This window comes from Cervus elaphus, chromosome 26, assembly GCF_910594005.1.
Source record: "Cervus elaphus chromosome 26, mCerEla1.1, whole genome shotgun sequence".
In the NCBI taxonomy this organism is placed as follows: Eukaryota; Metazoa; Chordata; class Mammalia; order Artiodactyla; family Cervidae; genus Cervus; species Cervus elaphus.
The window spans coordinates 29,530,682-29,551,964 of record NC_057840.1 but is presented as its reverse complement, the minus strand read 5'-3'; the positions used below and the strand labels follow the sequence as shown (position 1 = coordinate 29,551,964).

At 38.6% G+C, this 21,283-nt stretch overlaps 1 protein-coding gene across 4 annotated transcripts in view; it reads left to right on the top strand.

Annotated features, from left to right (window-relative positions):
* The window catches only part of SHPRH (SNF2 histone linker PHD RING helicase), an 83,757-nt gene that overhangs the window by 35,728 nt on the left and 26,746 nt on the right, over positions 1 to 21,283 (top strand). For all 4 annotated transcript variants that reach the window (XM_043888159.1, XM_043888160.1, XM_043888162.1 and 1 more), the window contains 7 exons: positions 1,505 to 1,597; positions 7,466 to 7,573; positions 10,211 to 10,353; positions 16,939 to 17,112; positions 17,430 to 17,492; positions 18,450 to 18,675; positions 20,852 to 20,995. In XM_043888159.1, coding sequence (XP_043744094.1) covers positions 1,505 to 1,597; positions 7,466 to 7,573; positions 10,211 to 10,353; positions 16,939 to 17,112; positions 17,430 to 17,492; positions 18,450 to 18,675; positions 20,852 to 20,995 — 951 coding nt within the window. The remainder of the gene's footprint in view (positions 1 to 1,504; positions 1,598 to 7,465; positions 7,574 to 10,210; positions 10,354 to 16,938; positions 17,113 to 17,429; positions 17,493 to 18,449; positions 18,676 to 20,851; positions 20,996 to 21,283) is intronic.

The following is a 21,283-nucleotide window of genomic DNA, read 5'->3' as shown; positions in this document are numbered from 1 at the left end:
CCCAAAAGTTTGAGAATCACTAATATGCTGTCTACTTAGGCCAGTATTGACCACAAGGCTGACTAGATAAGCCTAACCTACATTAGAAAAGCAGCTCAAAACATTTGTATTTCAAAAGAATGGCATCAGTTTTATCACTTTTGCATATTTACATCAGCATATTTATTTACATGATATTCAGCAAAAAAAGAAATTGAGTTACACTCAGCAGTGGAACTAAGTAATAATAATACTTATCCAATGGTCTTTTAATTTAGTTTTTGGAGGTCTTTTAGGGAGATTTGGATATTTGAATTGTAACACTTAAGTGTGAAATATCCTCTTCTTGATTCTATCAGTGGATCATATAAACAAGACTCTATCTAAATGATAAATAAGGTCCCTTTTATGAATCCTGGTAAATTTAGTCTTGAGTCCCAGGTAAGGCTTCTTTTTTACTGTTCAGAACCTAGACCTCGGAACCTCATGTTCACCTGTGTCTGAGCAGGTGTTAGGAGGAGTGTATGGGGGAGGGGGAAGAGGAGAGAAAATTAAATACTAGTATCCTTATATTATGTATGCATGGATGAGGATTACAGAAAGTTTTGGACCTTAAGCAAATGTGTTCACCTTATGAGAGAAGGAGAAAGTGCAAAGATACTGTGCTCCTGAGTAAAGGAAACAAAAGTGAAAGGTATGTCCAGTGTGCCTGAGTTCGAGAGTGAAGAGTAAACCATCAGTCAGCCTGGTTCTTGCTTTGAGTCAGAGTAACCTAGCCTGCTGACCAAACATAACCCGCCAAATGTCTAACTCTGTCCAGTCAAATGAGCCACTCTGCTCTGTTGGGATAAAATGTAACAGAGAGAGATACGTATTCCTCCCAGTCCATTCCACCAACTTGTGCAGACAGCAGCAGAGACCTCAATAAATCACAGACCCAACATCGCAGTGAGGTGGCTGGCTTATATTAATATTTAATACAGAGATTGAAGATGGCGTTTTCTCCTTTATTCTACACCATCTTCACCTCCAGCCCTCCTCTTTTCAGCCCTTAAATTCAACAGATCCAGGTCACAGCCCTGTTTTCTTATGTATTTCATTATCTGGTTTTATAATATCATAAATTGCTAGGCTTATCCAGACTCATTTTCCAGAAGAGGAATCAAGTCTATGTAGTCAACCTTTCTGCTTTACTGGACTTACTGAACATATTCATATTTCCCCATATAGACAAGTGCTTGTATAAGAGAAGAAGTTACCTATATTACATACTCTGTTAAATACATATGCATGTTTCATAAGACCATATATTTTAACTGAAAATTTACATCATTATGAATTAAGATAAGTATAGTAAAACTGACTCTGAAGAAAGTTGGTATTCAAGTTATTTTTAAAGGAAAAGAATTTGGTGATTTGGTCTTAAATGCATTGTTAGTGTTCTGTATGCCTTAGTGATAGTAGATTCTCCTCTTAGAGTCCACTGCATTGGCTGTCGTAATTGCTGCCTTTTGTGTGTTTGTAGAGACTTCATGCTACCCATAACTTGATGGAATTGTTGACAGCCAAGCACCCAGGGATACCTCCTACCCTCAGAGATGGCAGACTTGAGGAAGAGGTAATTTTTTTTCTTTTCATTCTGCCTATAAAAGAATTTTTTCTCAGACTTTGTGTTCCGGCTAATTGATACATCCTAGGAAATCAAAAGGTAATCACGTTTCCTTGCTGCTTTGATGTTCCAAACTTTGCTGTGGTGATTTTGGGTGGCACAGAATAGCAACTCTCCCTATTGTGTTGTTTCTCTGAGAATCTTCTTGCAGCTGTGTGGCAATTGCTTGTTGTAGACGTGGCTGCTGGTAGCCAACAGCACAGGATGTCAGCAAACAACAAATTACAGGGAATCTTGTTGATTTCATGACAGACCTGCCAAAGGTGTAGTTTAGTAAAAATGAAGTTTTGTACTTTTTGCACCCTTCGATGTATTATTTAAAGCAATAAATAAACTCAAATTTTCACTATAACTTATGTCCTCTCAAAGAAATTCCTTCTGCAATGAATATTGCCTCTTGTTAGAAACAGTGACATAAGATAATTTTAATACACTTATTATGCCAATTCCCCAGTGAATTTTTGCCTTGTTAAAGATCAGAGGATGGCAAACCTAAAAGCAAAAGGATTGTAGATGTGTTTGAAAACTACTGAACCTGTAAATGGAGCCTTTATGTAAATTAAGAGGATAAAAAATGAGATTTTGTAAGTATGTACTTACTTGTAATTGTAAGTAAGTATGTAAGTATTTTGTAAGTATGTATCTAGCTAGATGCTAGATAGTAATCTAGCATCAAGTGTATGAAATTTTCAAGTGAAAATGTGTATGAAAAATTTCAAGTGAAATTTTATTCCCAGTGCAGGCGTCTAATCTTTATATGTAATCAGTCACTCTGTTAAATGCTTTCAGTGACAGGAAGTTCTCTGGGAGACAGTCCTATCTATTAGTAGACAGCTCTAATGACCAGCTAATTACAACCAAGGAATTGTAATGGATATTAATTGGAAGGTCATGACAGGAAGAGGAAAATTGCATCATGAGGTGGAGGGTTCATACTATGTAGATGTATTTCCACGTACATCACTTTATCACTTTTGCCTAACCCTCACATGATATGTAGCCTTGGTATTTCAAAGCTGGACGAAATTCTAGAAATCATCCACTTCCACCACCTGTTTTTGTAGATGAGTAACTAAAGCCTAGGAAAATGAAATGGCTAGTCAAAAGAGATGTTTCTATTTTGACTTCATGAAATTGCTGTTGTTGTAAGTCAGAGGTGGTCTAGTATTGGCAATTTCTTATGGCTCATCCCACTGCTAAGTGGAGCATTGGGGTTTCCAGTTCAGTAGTCTTTCCAGTTTTTCTCCCACTGTCCACATAGCCTCTGATCATCCCCTTTCTTCATTCATGAAATAGTTTCCAGAGTCAGTTAAGTCTTTCAGTTAAATGGACAAATGTGAGTTTCCCTAAGTTTCCTAGTGGAAACTTACAAGAATAAAATTTTTCAGTGTTTCTGTTGCTTGCAAATAATGTGATCCTTTTTGTTTTGAGAAGTTGAAAGGGGCCCAATTATTGAATCATTTTTGTATTAATCTTCTAAGACTCCCATAACAAAATACAGACTAGGTGACTTAAACATTAGAAGTTTCATTTCTCACACTCATGGACTGGAAGAATTACTGTTGTTAAAATGTTTATGCTGCCCAAGGCACTATACAGTTTCAGTTTAATTCCTATTAAAATTCTAGTGGTATTTTTCACAGAAATAGAATAAACAATCCAAAAATCTGTGTGGAGCTAGAAAAGATCCTGAATAGCCAAAGTCATCTTGAAAAAGAAGAACAAAGCTGCAGGCATTATGCACCCTGATTTTAAGCTATATTATAAAACTATAGTATTTAAAAGAATATGGTGTTGATATAAAAGCAGACACATAGATCAATGGGAAAGAACAGAGAGAACCCAGAAATAAACCTACCCACATATGGTCAGTTAATTTATAAAAAAGAACCAAGATTCAGTTCAGTTCAGTCGCTCAGTCATGTCCAACTCTTTGCAACCCCATGGACTTCAGCACACCAGGCCTCCCTGTCCATCACCAGCTCCCGGAGTTTACTCAAACTCATGTCCATCGAGTCGCTGATGCCATCCAACATCTCATCCTCTGTCGACCCCTTCTCCTCCCGCCTTCAATCTTTCCCAGCATTGGGGTCTTTTCCAATGAGTCAGTTCTTCGCATCAGGTGGCCAAAGTACTGGAGTTTCAGCTTCAGCATCAGTCCTTCCAATGAATAAGCGGGACGGATTTCCTTTAGGATGGACTGGTTGGATCTCCTTGCTGTCCAAGGGACTCTTAAGAGTCTTCTCCAACACCACAGTTCAAAAGCATCAATTCTTCGGCACTCAGCTTTCTTTATAGTCTAACTTTCATACCTATACATGACTACTGGAAAAACCATACCTTTGACTAGACGGACCTTTGTTGGCAAAGTAATGTGTCTGCTTTTTAATATGCTGTCTAGGTTGGTCATAACTTTCCTTCCAAGGAGTAAGTGTCTTTTAATTTCATGGCTGCAGTCACCATCCACAGTGATTTTGGAGCCTGCAAAAATAAAGTCAGCCACTGTTTCCATTATTTACCCATCTATTTGCCATGAAGTGATGGGACTGGATGCCATGATCTTAGTTTTCTGAATGCTGAGTTTTAAGCCAACTTTTTCACTCTCCTCTTTCACTTTCATCAAGAGGCTTTTTAGTTCCTCTTCACTCTCTGCCATAAGGGTGGTGTCATCTGCATATCTGAGGTTATTGATATTTCTCCTGGCAATCTTGATTCCAGCTTGTGCTTCATCCAGTCCAGCATGTCTCATGATGTACTCTGCATTTAAGTTAAATGAGCAGGGTGACAATATACAGCCTTGACGTACTCCTTTTCCTATTTGGAACCAGTCTGTTGTTCCATGTCCAGTTCTAACTGTTGCTTCTTGACCTGCATACAGATTGTGGTCTGGTATTTCCATCTCTTTCAGAATTTTCCGCAGTTTATTGTGATCCACACAGTCAAAGGCTTTGGTATAGTCAATAGAGCAGATATTTTTCTGGAGCTCTCTTGCTTTTTCAGTGATCCAGTGGATGTTGGCAATTTGATCTCTGATTCCTCTGCCTTTTCTAAATCCAGCTTGAACATCTGGCAGTTCATGGTTCACATATTGCTGAAGCTTGGCTTAAAAAATTTTGAGCATTACTTTACTAGTGTGTGAGATGAGTGCAGTTGTGCGGTAGTTTGAGAATTCTTTGGCATTGCCTTTCTTTGGGACTGGAATAAAAACTGACCTTTTCCAGTCCTGTGGCCACTGCTGAGTTTTCCAAATTTGCTGGCATATTGAGTGCAGCACTTTGACAGCATCATCTTTCAGGATTTGAAATAGGTCAACTGGAATTCCATCACCTCCACTAGCTTTGTTCATAGTGATGCTTCCTAAGGCCCACTTGACTTCACATTCCAGGATGTTTGGCTCTAGATGAGTGAGCACACCATAGTGATTATCTAGGTCATGAAGATCTTTTTTATATCGTTCTTATTCAGTAGGGAAAGGACAGTCTCTCCTTTTTTTTAATTGAAGTACGGTTGATTTGATATGGGGCTTCCTTGGTGGCTCAGATGGTAATGAGTATGCCTACAGTGCAGGACATCCGGATTCAGTCCTGGGTCGGGAAGATCCCCTGGAGAAGGGAACGGCTACCCACTCCACTCTTCTTGCCTGAAGAATTCCATGGGCTAAGGAACCTGGAAGGCTACAGTCCATGGGGCTACAAAGAGTTGGACACAACTGAACAACTAACACTACTACTACTATAGTTAATTTATGATACAGTATACAGCATAATGATTCAGTATTTTTATAGATTATGCTTCATTATAAGTTATTGCAAGATAATGGCTATAATTCCCTTTACTATACAATCTATGCTTGTTGCTCATCTGTTTTATATGTAGCAGTAGTTTGTGTCTCATCCCCCTGATTTGCCCTGTCCCCTTTCATCTCCACAGTGGTAACCAGTAGTAGTTTGTTTTCTATATCAATGAGTCTGTGTTTGTTTTGCATATATATTCATTTTATTTTTTAAATTCCATGTGTAAGTAATATGATAAAATATTTGTGTTTCTCTTTTCTGCCTTGTTCACTGAGCATGATATTCTGCATCCATCCATGTTTCTGCAAATGGCAGAATTTCTTTCTTTGATTATAACTGAATAATATTCCATTATAAATATTTACAACAGCTTCTTTATCCATTCATCTCTGTTGATGGGCATTTGGGTTTTATCATGTCTTGGTTAATTGTAATTAGTGCTGCTCTGAACATCAGAGTATACGTATCTTTTTGAACTAGTGTTTTCATTGTTTTTCCATCTGTATACTCAGGAGTGGAATTGCTGAGTCATATGTGCTATATTTAGTTTTTTGAGGAATCTCCATACTGTTTTCCTTAGTAGCTATACCAATTTACATTCCTACCAACAGTATGCAAGGGTTCTTTTTTCTCCATGTTATCCCCAACACTTGTTATTTGTAAACTTTTTGATATAGTCATGACATGTGTGAGGTGATACCTCATTGCTGTTGTAATTTATATTTCTTTAATAATTAGTGGTTTTGAGCATCTTTTCATGTGCCTTATTAGCCATCTCTATGTCTTCTTTGGGAAAATGTTTATTCAGGTCTTCTGCCCATTTTTTAATTAGGTTGTTTTTTTGATATTGAGTTTTATGTGTTGTCTATATACTTCAGATGCTGATGTCTTATCAGGGATTTAGATATTACCCTGTTATCAGGCAATTAAAAAACAGGCAGAGGATAGGAATAGACATTATTTCAAAGAGACATACGGATGGCCAACATGCACATGAAAAGATGCTCAACATCGTTAATCATCAGGGAAGGCTAGAAGTCTGATAGCAAGTTGTCATGACGGTTGGTTGCTCCTAAAGACTCTCCCTTTGGCTGGCAGATGGCTGCCTTCTCACTGGGTCCTCATATGGCGTTTTCTCTGTGCACTTGCATCCCTGGTATCTCTCCTTTTTCTTTTAAGGACACTAGTCATATTGGATTAGGGCTCCACCCTTATCATCACATGTATGTGCATTTACTCAATCACTTTCTTAAAGACCCTGTCTGTAAATATAGTCACATTGGGGGTTAGAGCTTCATCCTACAGCTTTTGAGGGAACACAGTTCAGTTCACAAAACCTGTGTTAGTGTATATTCTCAAGTATTAGTTCTAAACTGAAATAATTCCAAGGAATTATAATAACTGAATGAGACAAGAAATTCTAAAATGTATTCCTGCTTTGCCTTATAGTTTAAAATGTTACCGCTCTTCCTCCTCCCCTTTTTTTTTTAATTAAAAAATTAGATAAAAATTTGGAGAGCAGGGCTTCCCTGGTGGCTCAGAGGTTAAAGCGTCTGCCTGCAATGCAGGAGACCTGGGTTCGATCCCTGGGTTAGGAAGATCCCCTGGAGAAGGAAATGGCAACCCACTCCAGTATTCTTGCCTGGAGAATTCTATAGACAGAGGAGCCTGGTGGGCTACAGTCAACGGGGTCGCAAAGAGTCAGACATGACTGAGCGATTTCACTAATGTCATAAAGTTACCAACTACAATAAAAAAATTTGGAGAGCTAATCCTTGGAATTTCTTATATTATTTGATTTGCATGTAAATGTAAGTCAAGGTGTCCTCCAGGTTATTCTCTTCAATACACATATTAGGAACTTCTAGCATAGCTTTTATGTTCTCTACAGTATACTTGACTTCAGTGCTTAAATTAAATAGATTTAAACAAATAAAACAAGCACACTGTTCTTGAAACATCATACTAGATTATTTTCTTGACCTGGAGTGACAGTTTATACTTGTTTCCTGTTTCAACACAGGCCAAACAACTCCGAGAGCATTATATGAGCAAGTGTAACACAGAGGTTGCAGAAGCCCAGCAGGCTTTGTTGCCTGTGCAGCAGACTATCCGTGATCTCCAGAGAAAGGTATGTATATAATTTTCCGTACTTACATTTGTCTTCACATAACATTTTGGTGGTGCGAAGACTTTTGGGAGTGCGAAGTCAAGTGGGACTTAAGAAGCACTGCTATTAATAAAGTTAGTGGATGCAATGAAATTCCCACAGAACTATTCAGATCCCTAAAGGATGATGCCATCAAGGATTTGCATTCATTATGCCGGAAAATCTGGAAGACCCAGCAGTGGCCACAGGACTGGAAAAGGTCAGTCCTCATCCCAATTCCCAAGAAGGGTACTACCAAAGAATGTGCTAACCATTAAACAGTTGCACTCATCTCTCAAGCTAGTATGGTCATGCTTAAAATCTTGCATACTAGGCTTCAGCGTTAAGCGAACCAAGAACTTCCAGATGTCCAGCTGGGTTTCAAAAAGGAAGAGAAACTAGAGATCAAATTGCCAACATTCGCTGGACTTTATAGAAAGCGAGGGAATTTCAGAAAAACATCTATCTCTGTTTCATCAACTACACTAAAGCCTTTAATTGTGTGGATCATGACAAACTGTGGAACGCTCTTAGAGAAATGGGCATACCAGACCACCTTACCTGTCCTGAGAAACCTGTGTGCAGATCAAGAAGCAACAGTTAGAACCTTGTGTGGAAGAACTGATTGGTTCAAGATTGAGAAAGGAGTATGACAGGGCTGTCTGCTGTCACCTGTTTCTTTAATCTGTATGCTGAGCACATCATGAGAAATGCCAGGCTGGATGAGTTACAAGCTGGAATCAAGATGGGCAGGAGAAACCTCAACAACCTCAGATATGCAGATGATACCACTCTAATGGCAGAAAGCAATGAACTAAAGAGCATCTTGATGAGGGTGAAGGAGGAGAGTGAAAGAGTCAGCTTAAGACTAAATAGTAAAAAACTAAGGTCATGGCATCCAGCCCCATTACTTCATGGCAAATAGAGGGGGAGAAGGTGGAAGCAGTGACAGATTTTCTCTTCTTGGGCTTCAGAATTACTGTGGCTGGTAACTGCAGCCATGAAATCAAAGATGAATGCCTCTTGGCAGGAAAGGGATGACAAACGTAGACAGTGTGTTGAAAAGCAGAGACATTACCCTGCCAACAAAGGCCCATGTAGTCAAGGCTCTGGTCTTCCCAGTGGTCACGTATGGTTGTGAGAGCTGGACCGTAAAGAAAGCAGAACACCAAAGATTCCAGCTGTGGTCCTGGAGAAGACTTCTCAAAGTCCCTTGGACAGCAAGGAGATAAACCAATCTTAAGTGAGATCAACCCTGAATATTCACTGGAAGGACTGATGCTGAAGCTGAAGCTCCAGTATTTTGGTCATCTGATGTGAACAGACAACTCATTGGAAAAGTCCCTGCTTCTGGGAAAGATTGAGGGCAGAAGGAGAAGAGGGTGTCAGAGGATGAGATGGCTGGACGGCATCACCGATGCAATGAACGTGAACTTGGGCAAACTCCAGGAGATGGTGAGGGATAGGGAGGCCTGGCCTGCTGCAGTCCATATGGTCTCAAAGAGTCGGACACAACTGGGACACTGAACAGCAACACCATTTTGGTTTGTGTTCTGATCTGGGGAGAAACTTGAACTTTCGTATCATCTTGGAATTCTTAGCACCTAGTATAGTGAAGTGAAAGTTGCTCAGTCGTGTCCGACTCTTTGCGACCCCATGGACTATATAGTCCATGGAATTCTCCAGGCCAGAATACTGGAGTAGGTAGCCTTTCCCTTCTCCAAGGAATCTTCCCAACCCAGGGATCGAACCCACGTCTCCCGCATTGCAGGCAGATTCTTTACCAGCTGAGCCACAATGGAAGCCCATATAGTACTTGGGCCACAATAAAAGTTTATTTGCTGTTAGCGGTGTTTATTGATTGAATGAACAGATACAGAGATAAATCACCTATTTTGAGGTTATTCTCTTTGGTTTCTTTTAAGGTATAATGCGGTTTCCTCTACCCTTAGTATATAACCCAAATTGTCTTTTGAAGAAAGTAGACTTCTACAACCTTCTTTTGATCTTAGATGTGCATGCTTCCAAAATCTTTCAAGGTTTGGAATATTAGAACTATAACTATTTTTCTTATGAAATATGTGCCATTTGTCATTTCTAAAATTTCTCTTTCATGAAGTCAATAGCATAGTTTAAAGGGGAGGCTACACAAAATACACTTTTTGTCTTTGATTTTAATCAGTTACACCACATGTTATTCTTCCTAATTCATTAATTATTTAGTATTAGGCATATAATTTCATTAATTACCATAGATTATTCATTGAGTAGAATCTCATTCTGTTGAGGATAAGCATGAAGTCTTTATTATGCTGAGCAAGAAACCTTTTCAGATATATAGAGTGAATACTGAATTTAAAATTTTTTTTTTTTAGCACAGCTTTGTTATACGTGTATGTACAATAAATTCTCATTCATTTAGAGTAATCATGAAATAGGTGTTCTATTTAATTATATATTCATTCATTCATTGTATAGCCAACATGTCTATTTGTCTGCCTACTACTGTTGTAATTTTCCTGAGAGTGGCATTTATTGTTCCTTTTAACTTTTCACAGAACCCTTTCCAGTGATAGAATATAGTGATTACTGAAAAGATATTTATTATCTTGGTTACAGATTCATTCTAATTCTCCTTGGTGGCTGAATGTGATACACAGAGCAATAGAATTTGGTATTGAAGAGGAACTTGCTCAAAGAGTGCGAAATGAAATAACCAGCAACTACAAGCAACAAACTGGCAAGCTCTCTATGTCAGAGAAGTAAGAAAGTAGCACAAAACAGGACAATTATATTAGTAGTCATCCCAAATATTCAGATCATTTGGTATTAAGAGTTACAGTTAAAGATCATAACACACTGTGGTTATGAACGTCTGAATTTTATATTTTGTTAAGTGTATATTTCAAATCAAAATATGAGGTATAAATCTAAAAGATAAACCTTTTTTCCTGTATATTAGTCATTTTTAAATGTCTTGGTTTTTAGTGCATTTTTTTCTTTTTTTTTAATCCACTTGAAGTATTCTTTTGTATCTTGGTTGGATAAAGTTGCTTAAAACCAAGTTGAAGCAGAGTTTTGAAATAGGCTCTGTTTTGGAGATTTTTGCCCTTGGGGTAAGCCATTCCCATTTCCCTATGTGATTCATTCCCTAAGAGCTAAGTTCATAGTGCCACAGTGAGCAGTTTTATATTGTAGAGTCTTTGTCTTCCCGTCTTTCTTCTCATCAACGCTTACCATTCTTTAAGATAAAGATATTGGATTATTGCTCTTGATGTATGAATGGTGAATAATTCTTTCCAAAGAACAGATATACTCTGTCAAAAGTACCTCCAGTGGTTTAACCCAAAGGGAGTTTGCCTAGTGTGGGGAACTTAGGTGTTGTGGCAGAACTGGATTCTGGGTGGTAGGACCTCAGCCTCTCAGATCACACCCCAGTAGGAGGTCAGCCTTGGCATTAAAGCTGGTTTTCAGTGAAAAATTCAGTGTAAGAATGTCTTTTAAATATTTAAAGCATTTTCATTTGCTCCTCTAAAAACTTTGCCAAATGTCTGCTAACACCCTAAAAAGATATGCTCCATTTTCCATGTGTCATTATTAACTTGGATGTACCTTAGTATAATCATTTTTTTCATCATACAGAACCTGATAGACTTCTCATTTCTAAAGTATATGCAGTATTCAGTTCAGTTCATTCGCTCAATCGTGTCCGACTCTGCAACCCCATGGACTGCAGCACACCTGGCCTCCTGTCCATCACCAACTCCCGGAGTTTACCCGAACTCAAGACCATTGAGTGGGTGGTGCCATCCAACCATCTCATCCTATGTCATCCCCTTCTCCTCCCACCTTCAATCTTTCCCAGCATCAGGGTCTTTTCAAATGAGTCAGCTCTTTGTATCAGGTGGCCAAAGTATTGGATTTCAGCTTCAACATCAGTCCTTCCAATGAACACCCAGGACTGATCTCCTTTAGGATGGACTGGTTGGATCTCCTTGGAGCCCAAGTGACTCTCAAGAGTCTTCTCCAACACCACAGTTCAAAAGCATCAATTCTTTGACGCTCAACTTTCTTTATAGTCCACCTCTCACATCCATACATGACTACTGGAGAAACCATAGCCTTGACTAGATGGACCTTTGTTGGCAAAGTAATGTCTCTGCTTTTTAATATGCTGTCTAGGTTGGTCATAGCTTTTCTTCCAAGGAGCAAGCATCTTTTAATTTTGTGGATGCAGTCACCATCTGCAATGATTTTGGAGCCCAAAAAATAAAGTCTGACACTGTTTCCACTGTTTACCCATCTGTTTGCCATGAAGTGATGGGACCAGATGCCATGGTCTTAGTTTTCTGAATGTTGAGTTTTAAGCCAACTTTTTCACTCTCCTCTTTCATCAAGAGGCTCTTTAGTTCTTCTTCCCTTTCTGCCAAAAGGGTGGTGTCATCTGCATATCTGACGTTATTATTTCTCCCGGCAACCTTGATTCCAGCCTGTGCATCCAGTCCAGCATGTCTCATGATGTACTCTGTGTATAAGTTAAGTAAGCAGGGTGACAATATACAGCCTTGACGTACTCCTTCTCCTATTTGGAACCAGTCTATTGTTCCATGTCCAGTTCTAACTGTTGTTTCCTGACCTGCATACAGATTTCTCAAGAGGCAGGTCAGGTGGTCTGGTATGCCCATCTTTTTCAGAATTTTCGAGTTTGCTGTGATCCACATAGTCAAAGGCTTTGGCATAGTCAATAAAGCAGAAATAGATGTCCTTCTGGAACTCTCTTGCTTTTTCGATGATGCTACAGATGTTGGCAGTTTGATCTCTGGTTCCTCTGCCTTTTCTAAATCCAGCTTGAACAACTGGAAGTTCACGGTTCACATGCTGTTGAAGTTTGGCTTGGAGAATTTTGAGCATTACTTTCCTAGCATGTGAGATGAGTACAATTGTGAGGTAGTTTGAACATTCTTTGGCATTGCCTTTCTTTGGGATTGGAATGAAAGCTGGCCTTTTCCAGTCCTGTGGCCACTACTGAGTTTTCCAAATTTGCTGGCATATTATGTGCAGCACTTTCACAGCATCATCTTTCAGGATTTGAAATAGGTCAACTGGAATTCCATCACCTCCACTAGCTTTGTTCATAGCAATGCTTCCTAAGGCCCACTTGACTTCACATTCCAGGATGTATGGCTCGAGGTGAGTGATCACACCATCGTGATTATGTGGGTCGTGAAGATCTTTTTTGTACAGTTCTGTGTATTCTTGCCACCTCTTACTATCTTTTGCTTCTGTTGGGTCCATACCATTTCTATCCTTTATTGAGCCCATCTTTGCATGAAATGTTCCCTTGGTATCTCTGATTTTCTTGACGAGATCTCTAGTCTTTCCCATTATATTGTTTTCATCTATTTCTTTCCCTTGGTCACTGAGGAAGGCTTTCTTATCTCTCCTTGCTATTCTTTGGAACTCTGCATTCAAATGGATGTATCTTTCCTTTTCTCCTTTGCTTTTGGCTTCTCTTCTTTTCACAGCTATTTATAAGGCCTCCTCAGACAGCCATTTTGCTTTTTGCATTTCTTTTTCTTGTGGATGGTCTTGATTCCTGTCTCCTGTACAGTGTCGTGAATCTCCGTCCATAGTTCATCAGGCAAGGTCTATCAGATCTAATCCCTTAAATCTATTTCTCACTTCCACTGTATAATCGTAAGGAATTTGATTTAGGTTATACCTGAATGATCTAGTGTTTTCCCTACTTTCTTGAATTTAAGTCTGAATTTGGCAATAAGGAGTTTATGATCTGAGCCACAGTCCACTCCCCGTCTTGTTTTTGCTGACTGTATAGAGCTTCTCCATGTTTGGCTACAAAGAATATAATCAATCTGATTTTGCTGTTGACCATCTGGTCATGTCCATGTGTAGAGTCTTCTCTTGTGTTGTTGGAAGAGGGTGTCTGCTATGATCAGCATGTTCTCTTGGCAAATACTAACTGCTTTTGAGTGCACTCCTTTTTTCCTGTTAAGCCCAGAATCACCGTTCCCAATAAGTTGTTCTTTATGTCACAATGTTTTATCTCGTGTTAAAGCTATGTCCTAATGTGTTCTGCCAGCATTGTGGAATCAGCTGATAAACATATTTTTATATGTCTTGAATTTGTTTTTCTCAAATCATGCAGAAACTACTTTTAGAAGTTGTAAATCTCCATATTAGAATATATCCTCTATTAAATATTTTGAGGTCTCATGGCTATAAAAGGACCAATAGGAAACATTAAATGTATAATTTATCATCAAACATGAATTTTAAAAGCACTAGACATAAATAAAAAGTAAGAAAATGCATTTTTAAAGTTAACATTGTTTTAGATTATATGTATTCAGACATCATCTTAACACAGTTGCTCTGTTTTTTAATGAAATTTTTATCTCAGAAACCAAAGTACTCCTGTTTGCTTGTTAGTAATCCTTAAGGAAGGCTGTTTAGCTTGGTGATTAAGAATACAAGTAGGTTCTTGAGTCAGACTGCCTATGTTCATACCTCAACTCCACCCGTTATCTCTGTGTTCTTGGGAGAGTTATATAAGCTCTCTCTGCCTTGGTTTCTTCATCTATAAACCCACAAAGCATTGTTGTTAAGATTAGAAAAAAGTGCTTACTTACAATGCTACCTACCATTAGTACAGTGTTTAAGAGTTACCATCTATTATTATCTTTGCTCTTCATTGAAGACTAACCTAATTTTAAGTATCTCTATGTAATTTTTTTTAGAAATACTGAGCAGTTATTCTGTCTATTATACATGTTTTTTAAAAGGGGATATAACCTAATTCTTACCTTCTAAAAGTTAGTTTAATGAGAAGACAAGAGTTATAAGTAATTTGAGAAATATGAGCATGTGTAAACAAAGTACTGGGACTTTCCAGGTGGCTCAGATGGTAAAGAATCCGCCTGCAGTGCAGGAGACCTGGGTTTGATCCCTGGGTTGGGAAGATCCCCTGGAGGAGAGCATGGCAACTCACTCCAGTATTCTTGCCTGGAGAATCCCAGGGACAGAGGGGCCTGGTGGGCTATGGTTCATGGGGTCACAGAGTCTGACACGACTGAGCAACTAAGCACAGCATACCAGTGCCGGAGATCTGGGTTTGACCCCTGGTCAGGAAGATCTCCTGAGGAGGAAACAGCAGCCCACTCCAGTATTCTTGACCGGGACATCCCATGGACAGAGGATCCTAGTGGGCTACCGTCCATGGGGTCACAGAAGAGTCATATATGACTTAGCAGCTAACAGCAACAAAGTACAAAAATGAATAATGTTATTAATAAACTCCATGAACAGAAAGAAACAGACTAATGTGAAATATTGGGAAAGCCTTTTAGGAAGGAGAGTAGTCTCTTATGAACAATTTGGAGAATGGTATATGGATTTTAGGAAGAAGGATATCAGTCAGTTCATTGTCTCAGTTGTGTCTGACTCTTTGCGACCCCATGAACCGCAGCACGCCAAGCCTCCCTGACCATCACCAACTCCCGGAGTCCACCCAAACCCATGTCCATTGAGTCGGTGATGCCATCCAACCACCTCATCCTCTGTCGTCCCCTTCTCCTCCTGCCCTTAATCTTTCCCAGCATCAGGGTCTTTTCAAATGAGTCAGCTCTTCATATCAGGTGGCCAAAGTATTGGAGTTTCGCTTCAACATCAGTCCCTCCAATGAACACCCAGGACTGATCTCCTTTAGGATGGACTGGTTGGATGTCCTTGCAGTCCAGGGGACTCTCAAGAATCTTCTCCAACACCACAGTTCAAAAGCATCAATTCTTGGGCGCTCAGCTTTCTTTATAGTCCAACTCTCACATCCATACGTGACTACTGGAAATACCATAGTGTTGACTAGATGGGCCTTTGTTGACAATAATGTTTCTGCTTTTTAATATACTATCTAGGTTGGTCATAACTTTTCTTCCAAGGAGTAAGCATCTTTTAATTTCATGGCTGCAGTCACCATCTGCAGTGATTTTGGAGCCCAAAAATATAAAGTCAGCCACTGTTTCCACTGTTTCCCCATCTATTTGCCATGAAGTGATGGGACTGGCTGCCATGATCTTAGTTTTCTGAATGTTGAGCTTTAAGCCAACATTTTCACTCTCCTCTTTCACTTTCATCAAGAGGCTCTTTAGTTCTTCTTCACTTTCTGCCGTAAGAGTGGTGTCATCTGCATATCTGAGGTGATTGATATTTCTCCCAGCAATCTTGATTCCATCTTGTGCTCTTCCAGCCCAGCGTTTCTCATGATGTTCTCTGCATATAAGTTAAATAAGCAGGGTGACAATATACAGCCTTGACGTACTCCTTTTCCTATTTGGAACCAGTCTGTTGTTCCATGTCCAGTTCTAACTGTTGCTTCCCGAGCTGCATACAGGTTTCTCAAGAGGCAGGTCTCGGGATGGGGAACACATGTAAATCCATGGCTGATTCATGTCAATGTATGGCAAAAATCACTACAATATTGTAAAGTAATTAGCCTCCAACTAATAAAAATAAATGAAAAAAAAAAGAGGCAGATCAGGTATAGTCTTAACCTAAAAAGCAAACAATTCCCATTTATATTTTTTTACTTTTTAATTTCTTATTATTCTAGGCTTTGTTTTTCCTTTCAGAAATGCATACACACACATCCATAAATTTTTTGTCTTAACCTGTTTCATTTGTAGTTTATCAGATTGTTTAAGAGCTTTTAAATTTAACTCTTAGTTCTGCCACATAGCTTTCTAACTTTAAATTGCTTTAATTCATTAAGTTTTATCTACATTGCGGGGACTGTGATGTCTATTGAGGTTAACAGGAGAAGTGCTCGGCAAAGTGGCTTGCATTTAGTTAATGGTTAATAAAAATACATGTGTATATGTACAAGTTCCTGGTAATATGGAAAATAACTGTTGGCCACTTTTATTCTTTCTTCTCACTTTTCTGTCTTGTCGTCTCATCCTGCAGTCACCACCTCTCCACGAAGAGCATCAATGCCAGGGGGCATCAGTCAGAGTTAAAAAGAAAACAATGTGACAATTCTGATCTTTCAGAGACATCAGAGACAGAGACATAGGTTTTGCTTACTGTTTTTTGGTTCAGAGGCCAGCAACTATCAGACGTTTTGTTATGTTTTATAGTGGACTACCCAGTGTTGTTATTCTTTGTTTACTAGCAGATATCAGTTGCGTACAGGCCTAATATAAACTCACCCAGGTGTGACTTGGTAAAACGTTGCAATTTCTTTAACACACTGCCAGCCACTTTTTGAATTTTCAAGAAATTAACCTACTGTTCTTTTCTTTGTTGTGTGTGGTGCTGGTGGTGGGAATCAGGTTCCATGACTGCCGAGGACTTCAGTTCTTACTGACAACACATATGGAAGAGCTCAGTAAGTTCCAGAAGCAAGTGAGAGAGGCTGTAAAAAACCTGGAGGGACCTCCATCTCGGCATGTTATTGAGTCTGCAACAATCTGCCATCTCCGACCAGTCAGACTTCCTCTCAACTGGTGGGTAATAGCAGAAATCACCTGGCAGATGACGTCATTCCTTTGAGCTAGATTTCTTCTGAGAGAAGAAACAGCGGCTCACATAAGACTTGTTTTCATTTGAATTCAGGTAGAAATAGAGACGTGTTGTTAATCTAGCTTAAAAAATAAAAACCTCTCTAAGACCACATAGCAAAGGACTATTTTTTTTTTTTTTTCTAAAATGGCATATTTGTTGTAACGAAAATATGAAGTATAAAATACTCAGCCTCTTTTAGAGATTACCTGATTGCCGGATGTGTCTGTGACTCTTTCTCTCATGATTTCTTCTTTTCCAGCTGTGTCTTTTGTAAGGCTGATGAATTGTTCACAGAGTATGAGTCGAAACTATTTTCTCACACGTAAGTTCTCAGATAGATTAAAATGAAACATTTTACAAGACTTGGTTTTTTTTTTTTAATATTTATTTTTATTTATTTACTTACTTGGCTGCACTGGGTCTTAATTGTAACAGACAGGATCTTTTTACTATGGCATGTGGGACTTAGTTCCCTGACCAGGGATCGAACCTGGGCCCTCTGCATTGGGAGCTTAGTCTTAGCCGCCGCACCACTAGGGATGCCCTAAGACTTGGTACTTTAATGTATAGGGTTATATTTTCCTCAAAGTAATTTTTTTTTCTCTCTTTTTCAATCAATTTATAATTAGCTTTTGACCATGTATCATGCTCAGTTTCCTCTTTGCTGAAGTTTACCCTCTAAATGTTCATGTCTGTGTTAATAGTAGTATGTGTTCTTGAAGGGAGGACACAGACTGTCCAGTCCAACAGATTTGAACTCAGATCCCTGCTCACTAATGTGCATAGGGGCCTTCTCTCAGCCTGAGGATCCTCATTTGTAAACTGAAGACACGTATAAATATGACATTAGCAAAATTATCCTGATTTTACAAACATGGAAATTGAGAAAAGGCTAAGTTCTCATTGCCTCAAAAATAAGAAAAAAAGAAACCAGTGCACTTTCCGGTCAACCTGTGGCCTTTTTCATTGTGGTTGATAGTGGTGGTACTTTGTGTTTTGTATTTGAATTCTCAGAGTAAGATTTTAGCCTGGAATTTATAACCACTTTTTACTATGCCAGATTGCTCTTAAAAGAACTCTGGTCAAATGAATGATGCCTCAAGGCTGCTGTGGTTTTCCAAAGGCTTGCTAGCATGATCTTATAGATATGACATTGAAAGTTGTTGATGAAATATTTGTTTTTGACCTTGCTTTCCTGTTGATTCTGCCAATACCATTTTTATGGTACTTGTTACCCACTGACAGTAGTTATTGTGGTTTTCTTCTCAAACACCTTCAGAGTCAAAGGCCAGACTGCAATATTTGAGGAGATGATAGAAGATGAAGAGGGACTGGTGGATGACCGAATAACTACCACCAATCGTGGTCTATGGGCAATAAGTGAGACAGAGCGATCTATGAAAGCTCTACTGTCATTTGCAAAATCACACAGATTTGATGTGGAATTCATTGATGAGGGAAGTTATTCAATGGATCTCTTTGAAGCTTGGAAGAAGGAATATAAGGTAACAGTAATTTAAATCTTCCTTCCTATATTAAAAATTCTCCACCTTTACATTAATTTTAATTGCTATTTTCCTTTTTCTCTCTTCAATTTTTAAAAATCTGCTTTAGCAAGTTGAAGTGTCATAATTTATCTTTCCATGAAATGTAATGATTGTGCTAATTAATAATAAATATACTGAAGAAATAAGCAATTTCTATTTATTAAATTATGAAAAATAATAACTAAAATGAAATTTATATGAAACCTTCTATTTAGCCTTGAAAGTATGTTATTCTTGTTTTAGCTTGACCTTACACTGCTATTCTTTGAAATCAGAGTATGACTTGTTTCCTTTTTTGTTTTGTTTTGCTTTTGTTCTGTAAATAACAACCAAACAGCAACCTTGAACAGTGAACTTAGTAAATAGTTCTCAACATACAAGACTAGAAACCATTACAATGAATAATGCACAAAGGGACCCTTCATATTCATACTTTAATAATTTCATCAAATTCTGTACTTGAGATTCCAGAATTTATTAATTTTGAATTTTCCTTTATATCAATTCAGTTCAGTCACCCAGTTGTGTCTGACTCTTTGTAACCCTATGGACTGCCCTACGCCGGGCTTCCCTGTCCATCACCAACTCCCGGAGTTTGCTCAAACTCATGTCCATCGAGTTAGTGATGCCATCCAACTGTCTCATCCTCTGTTGTCCCCGTCTCCTCCTGCCTTCAATCTTTCACGGCATCAGGGTGTTTTCTAATGAGTCAGTTCTTCGCATCAGGTGGCCAAAGTATTGGAGTTTCAGCTTCAGCATCAGTCCTTCCAATGAATATTCAGGACTGATTTCCTTTAGGATTGACTGGTTTGATCTCCTTGCAGTCCAAGGGACTCTCAAGAGTCTTCTCCAACACCACAGTTCAAAAGCATCGATTCTTCAGCACTCAGCTTTCTTTATCTTTATGCTCCAAGTCTCAAATCCATACATGACTACTGGAATTCTTTTTATTGTAGATTTGTTAATCCCTTGTCCTACTTTGCAAGTAAAATGGGGGAGGAAATAAAAGAATTAGCTTTTTTTATTTATGCCGTTATAATTCCATTTTATATCTTTTATTTATTTAATCTAAAGTTCTTCCTTTTAAAGTAGGATAAAAATTTCTCTCAAGAAATAGAAGCTAAGTTGTCTATCAGTTCATGCATTTGGTAGTTTAGGGAATGATACTTCTGTAGAGGCCAAAGTGTTGTGGTAATTTTTTTCTCTTCACATTACTCTTCTAAAAGCAAAAGCATATTAACACCGTTAATCATAGCAGGTCATGGAAGAAGACAGTACTATATACAGTGTTCACTTGCCCCTACAGTCTTCCCTTGAGCTCACTTTAGCCACATATTCTGTGTCAGAGGAATGCTTATCACGCGTTTCACCTAGATCTTTGTGCATTTTTTTCTCTGTGACATTGCAGACTACACCCTTATAGACGCGTGTAAATGAATGAGCTACTGCTACACACATCCGGATCTAACTTAAAGCACAGTGTTACTGGAGACATCATATCAAAAATTTTATAATGATTGGTAACCATTTTTACAAATTTCAGAAACTTATATAGCCAGGTTATTAAGTATGTGTAGATTAATATAACTCCAGTGACAAGTACAGAATAATAAGTCCAGTTCAGAATAGTGGTTACCCCATTGTTGGGCGTTAAAGGAAGAAGGTGTGAGGCAAGAGAGCAAGGCAGTTGAGAAAGAACACAGGCTTTCTAAGGAACTGACATTATTCTCTTTCCTAATTTGGATGATGTGGACTCAGTTGTGTATTTTAATATTTTCAGTATCCTATATACATATTAAAGTTGAGAATGTGAAATATTTTATAATAAAAAGTGTTTCTTTTAGAAAATAAAGCAGAGATTCCACCAGTCTAGTATTGAGCTCTAAAAATCTTTGATCCTACCAAGAAATCTTGGGGTGTGCTGTTCCTCAGATTCTGAAGAAGCGAGATATACTCTAGTGTCCTGTGAAGATTATCCAGTCACACTTCATTCCAAAAATGGCCCAAGATGGCTTGCACCTTAGACCCTAATGAAAAAACTATTTATGTCTTAAGACCTCACTGAAGATTCTAAGTGATTTTACCCAATTTTAATTATGTGCTTTACGACTGTCTGTCTTTTCTGTTCCGTCAGTTGCTTCATGAATATTGGATGGCTCTGAGGAATCGTGTGTCTGCTGTTGATGAACTTGCAATGGCTACAGAACGACTAAGGGTCCGTGATCCTCGGGAGCCAAAGCCCAGCCCGCCAGTTCTTCACATCATTGAACCACACGAGGTAGTCGGCACGTGAATCACAGAAAAGGGCACACAGCAGATAGATAGTCACAAAGATCTGAGGTGCACAGAAGGGATCAGGACGGTGATGTTTTCAATAACTGTTTCCTGACTACTCTTAGTTTGAGCCCAGTGGTGTTTTGTTTCTGTCGGTCAAAGATGAGCAATTTCATACCTATCATGTGCTTAGCATCACTGATTTGATACATTTGCACATTTATGTGTTTCTCTTCATATTGCATATTCATCTGTTCTTGAGCATTTTCTGTATGCAAAAACCAAAAGATAT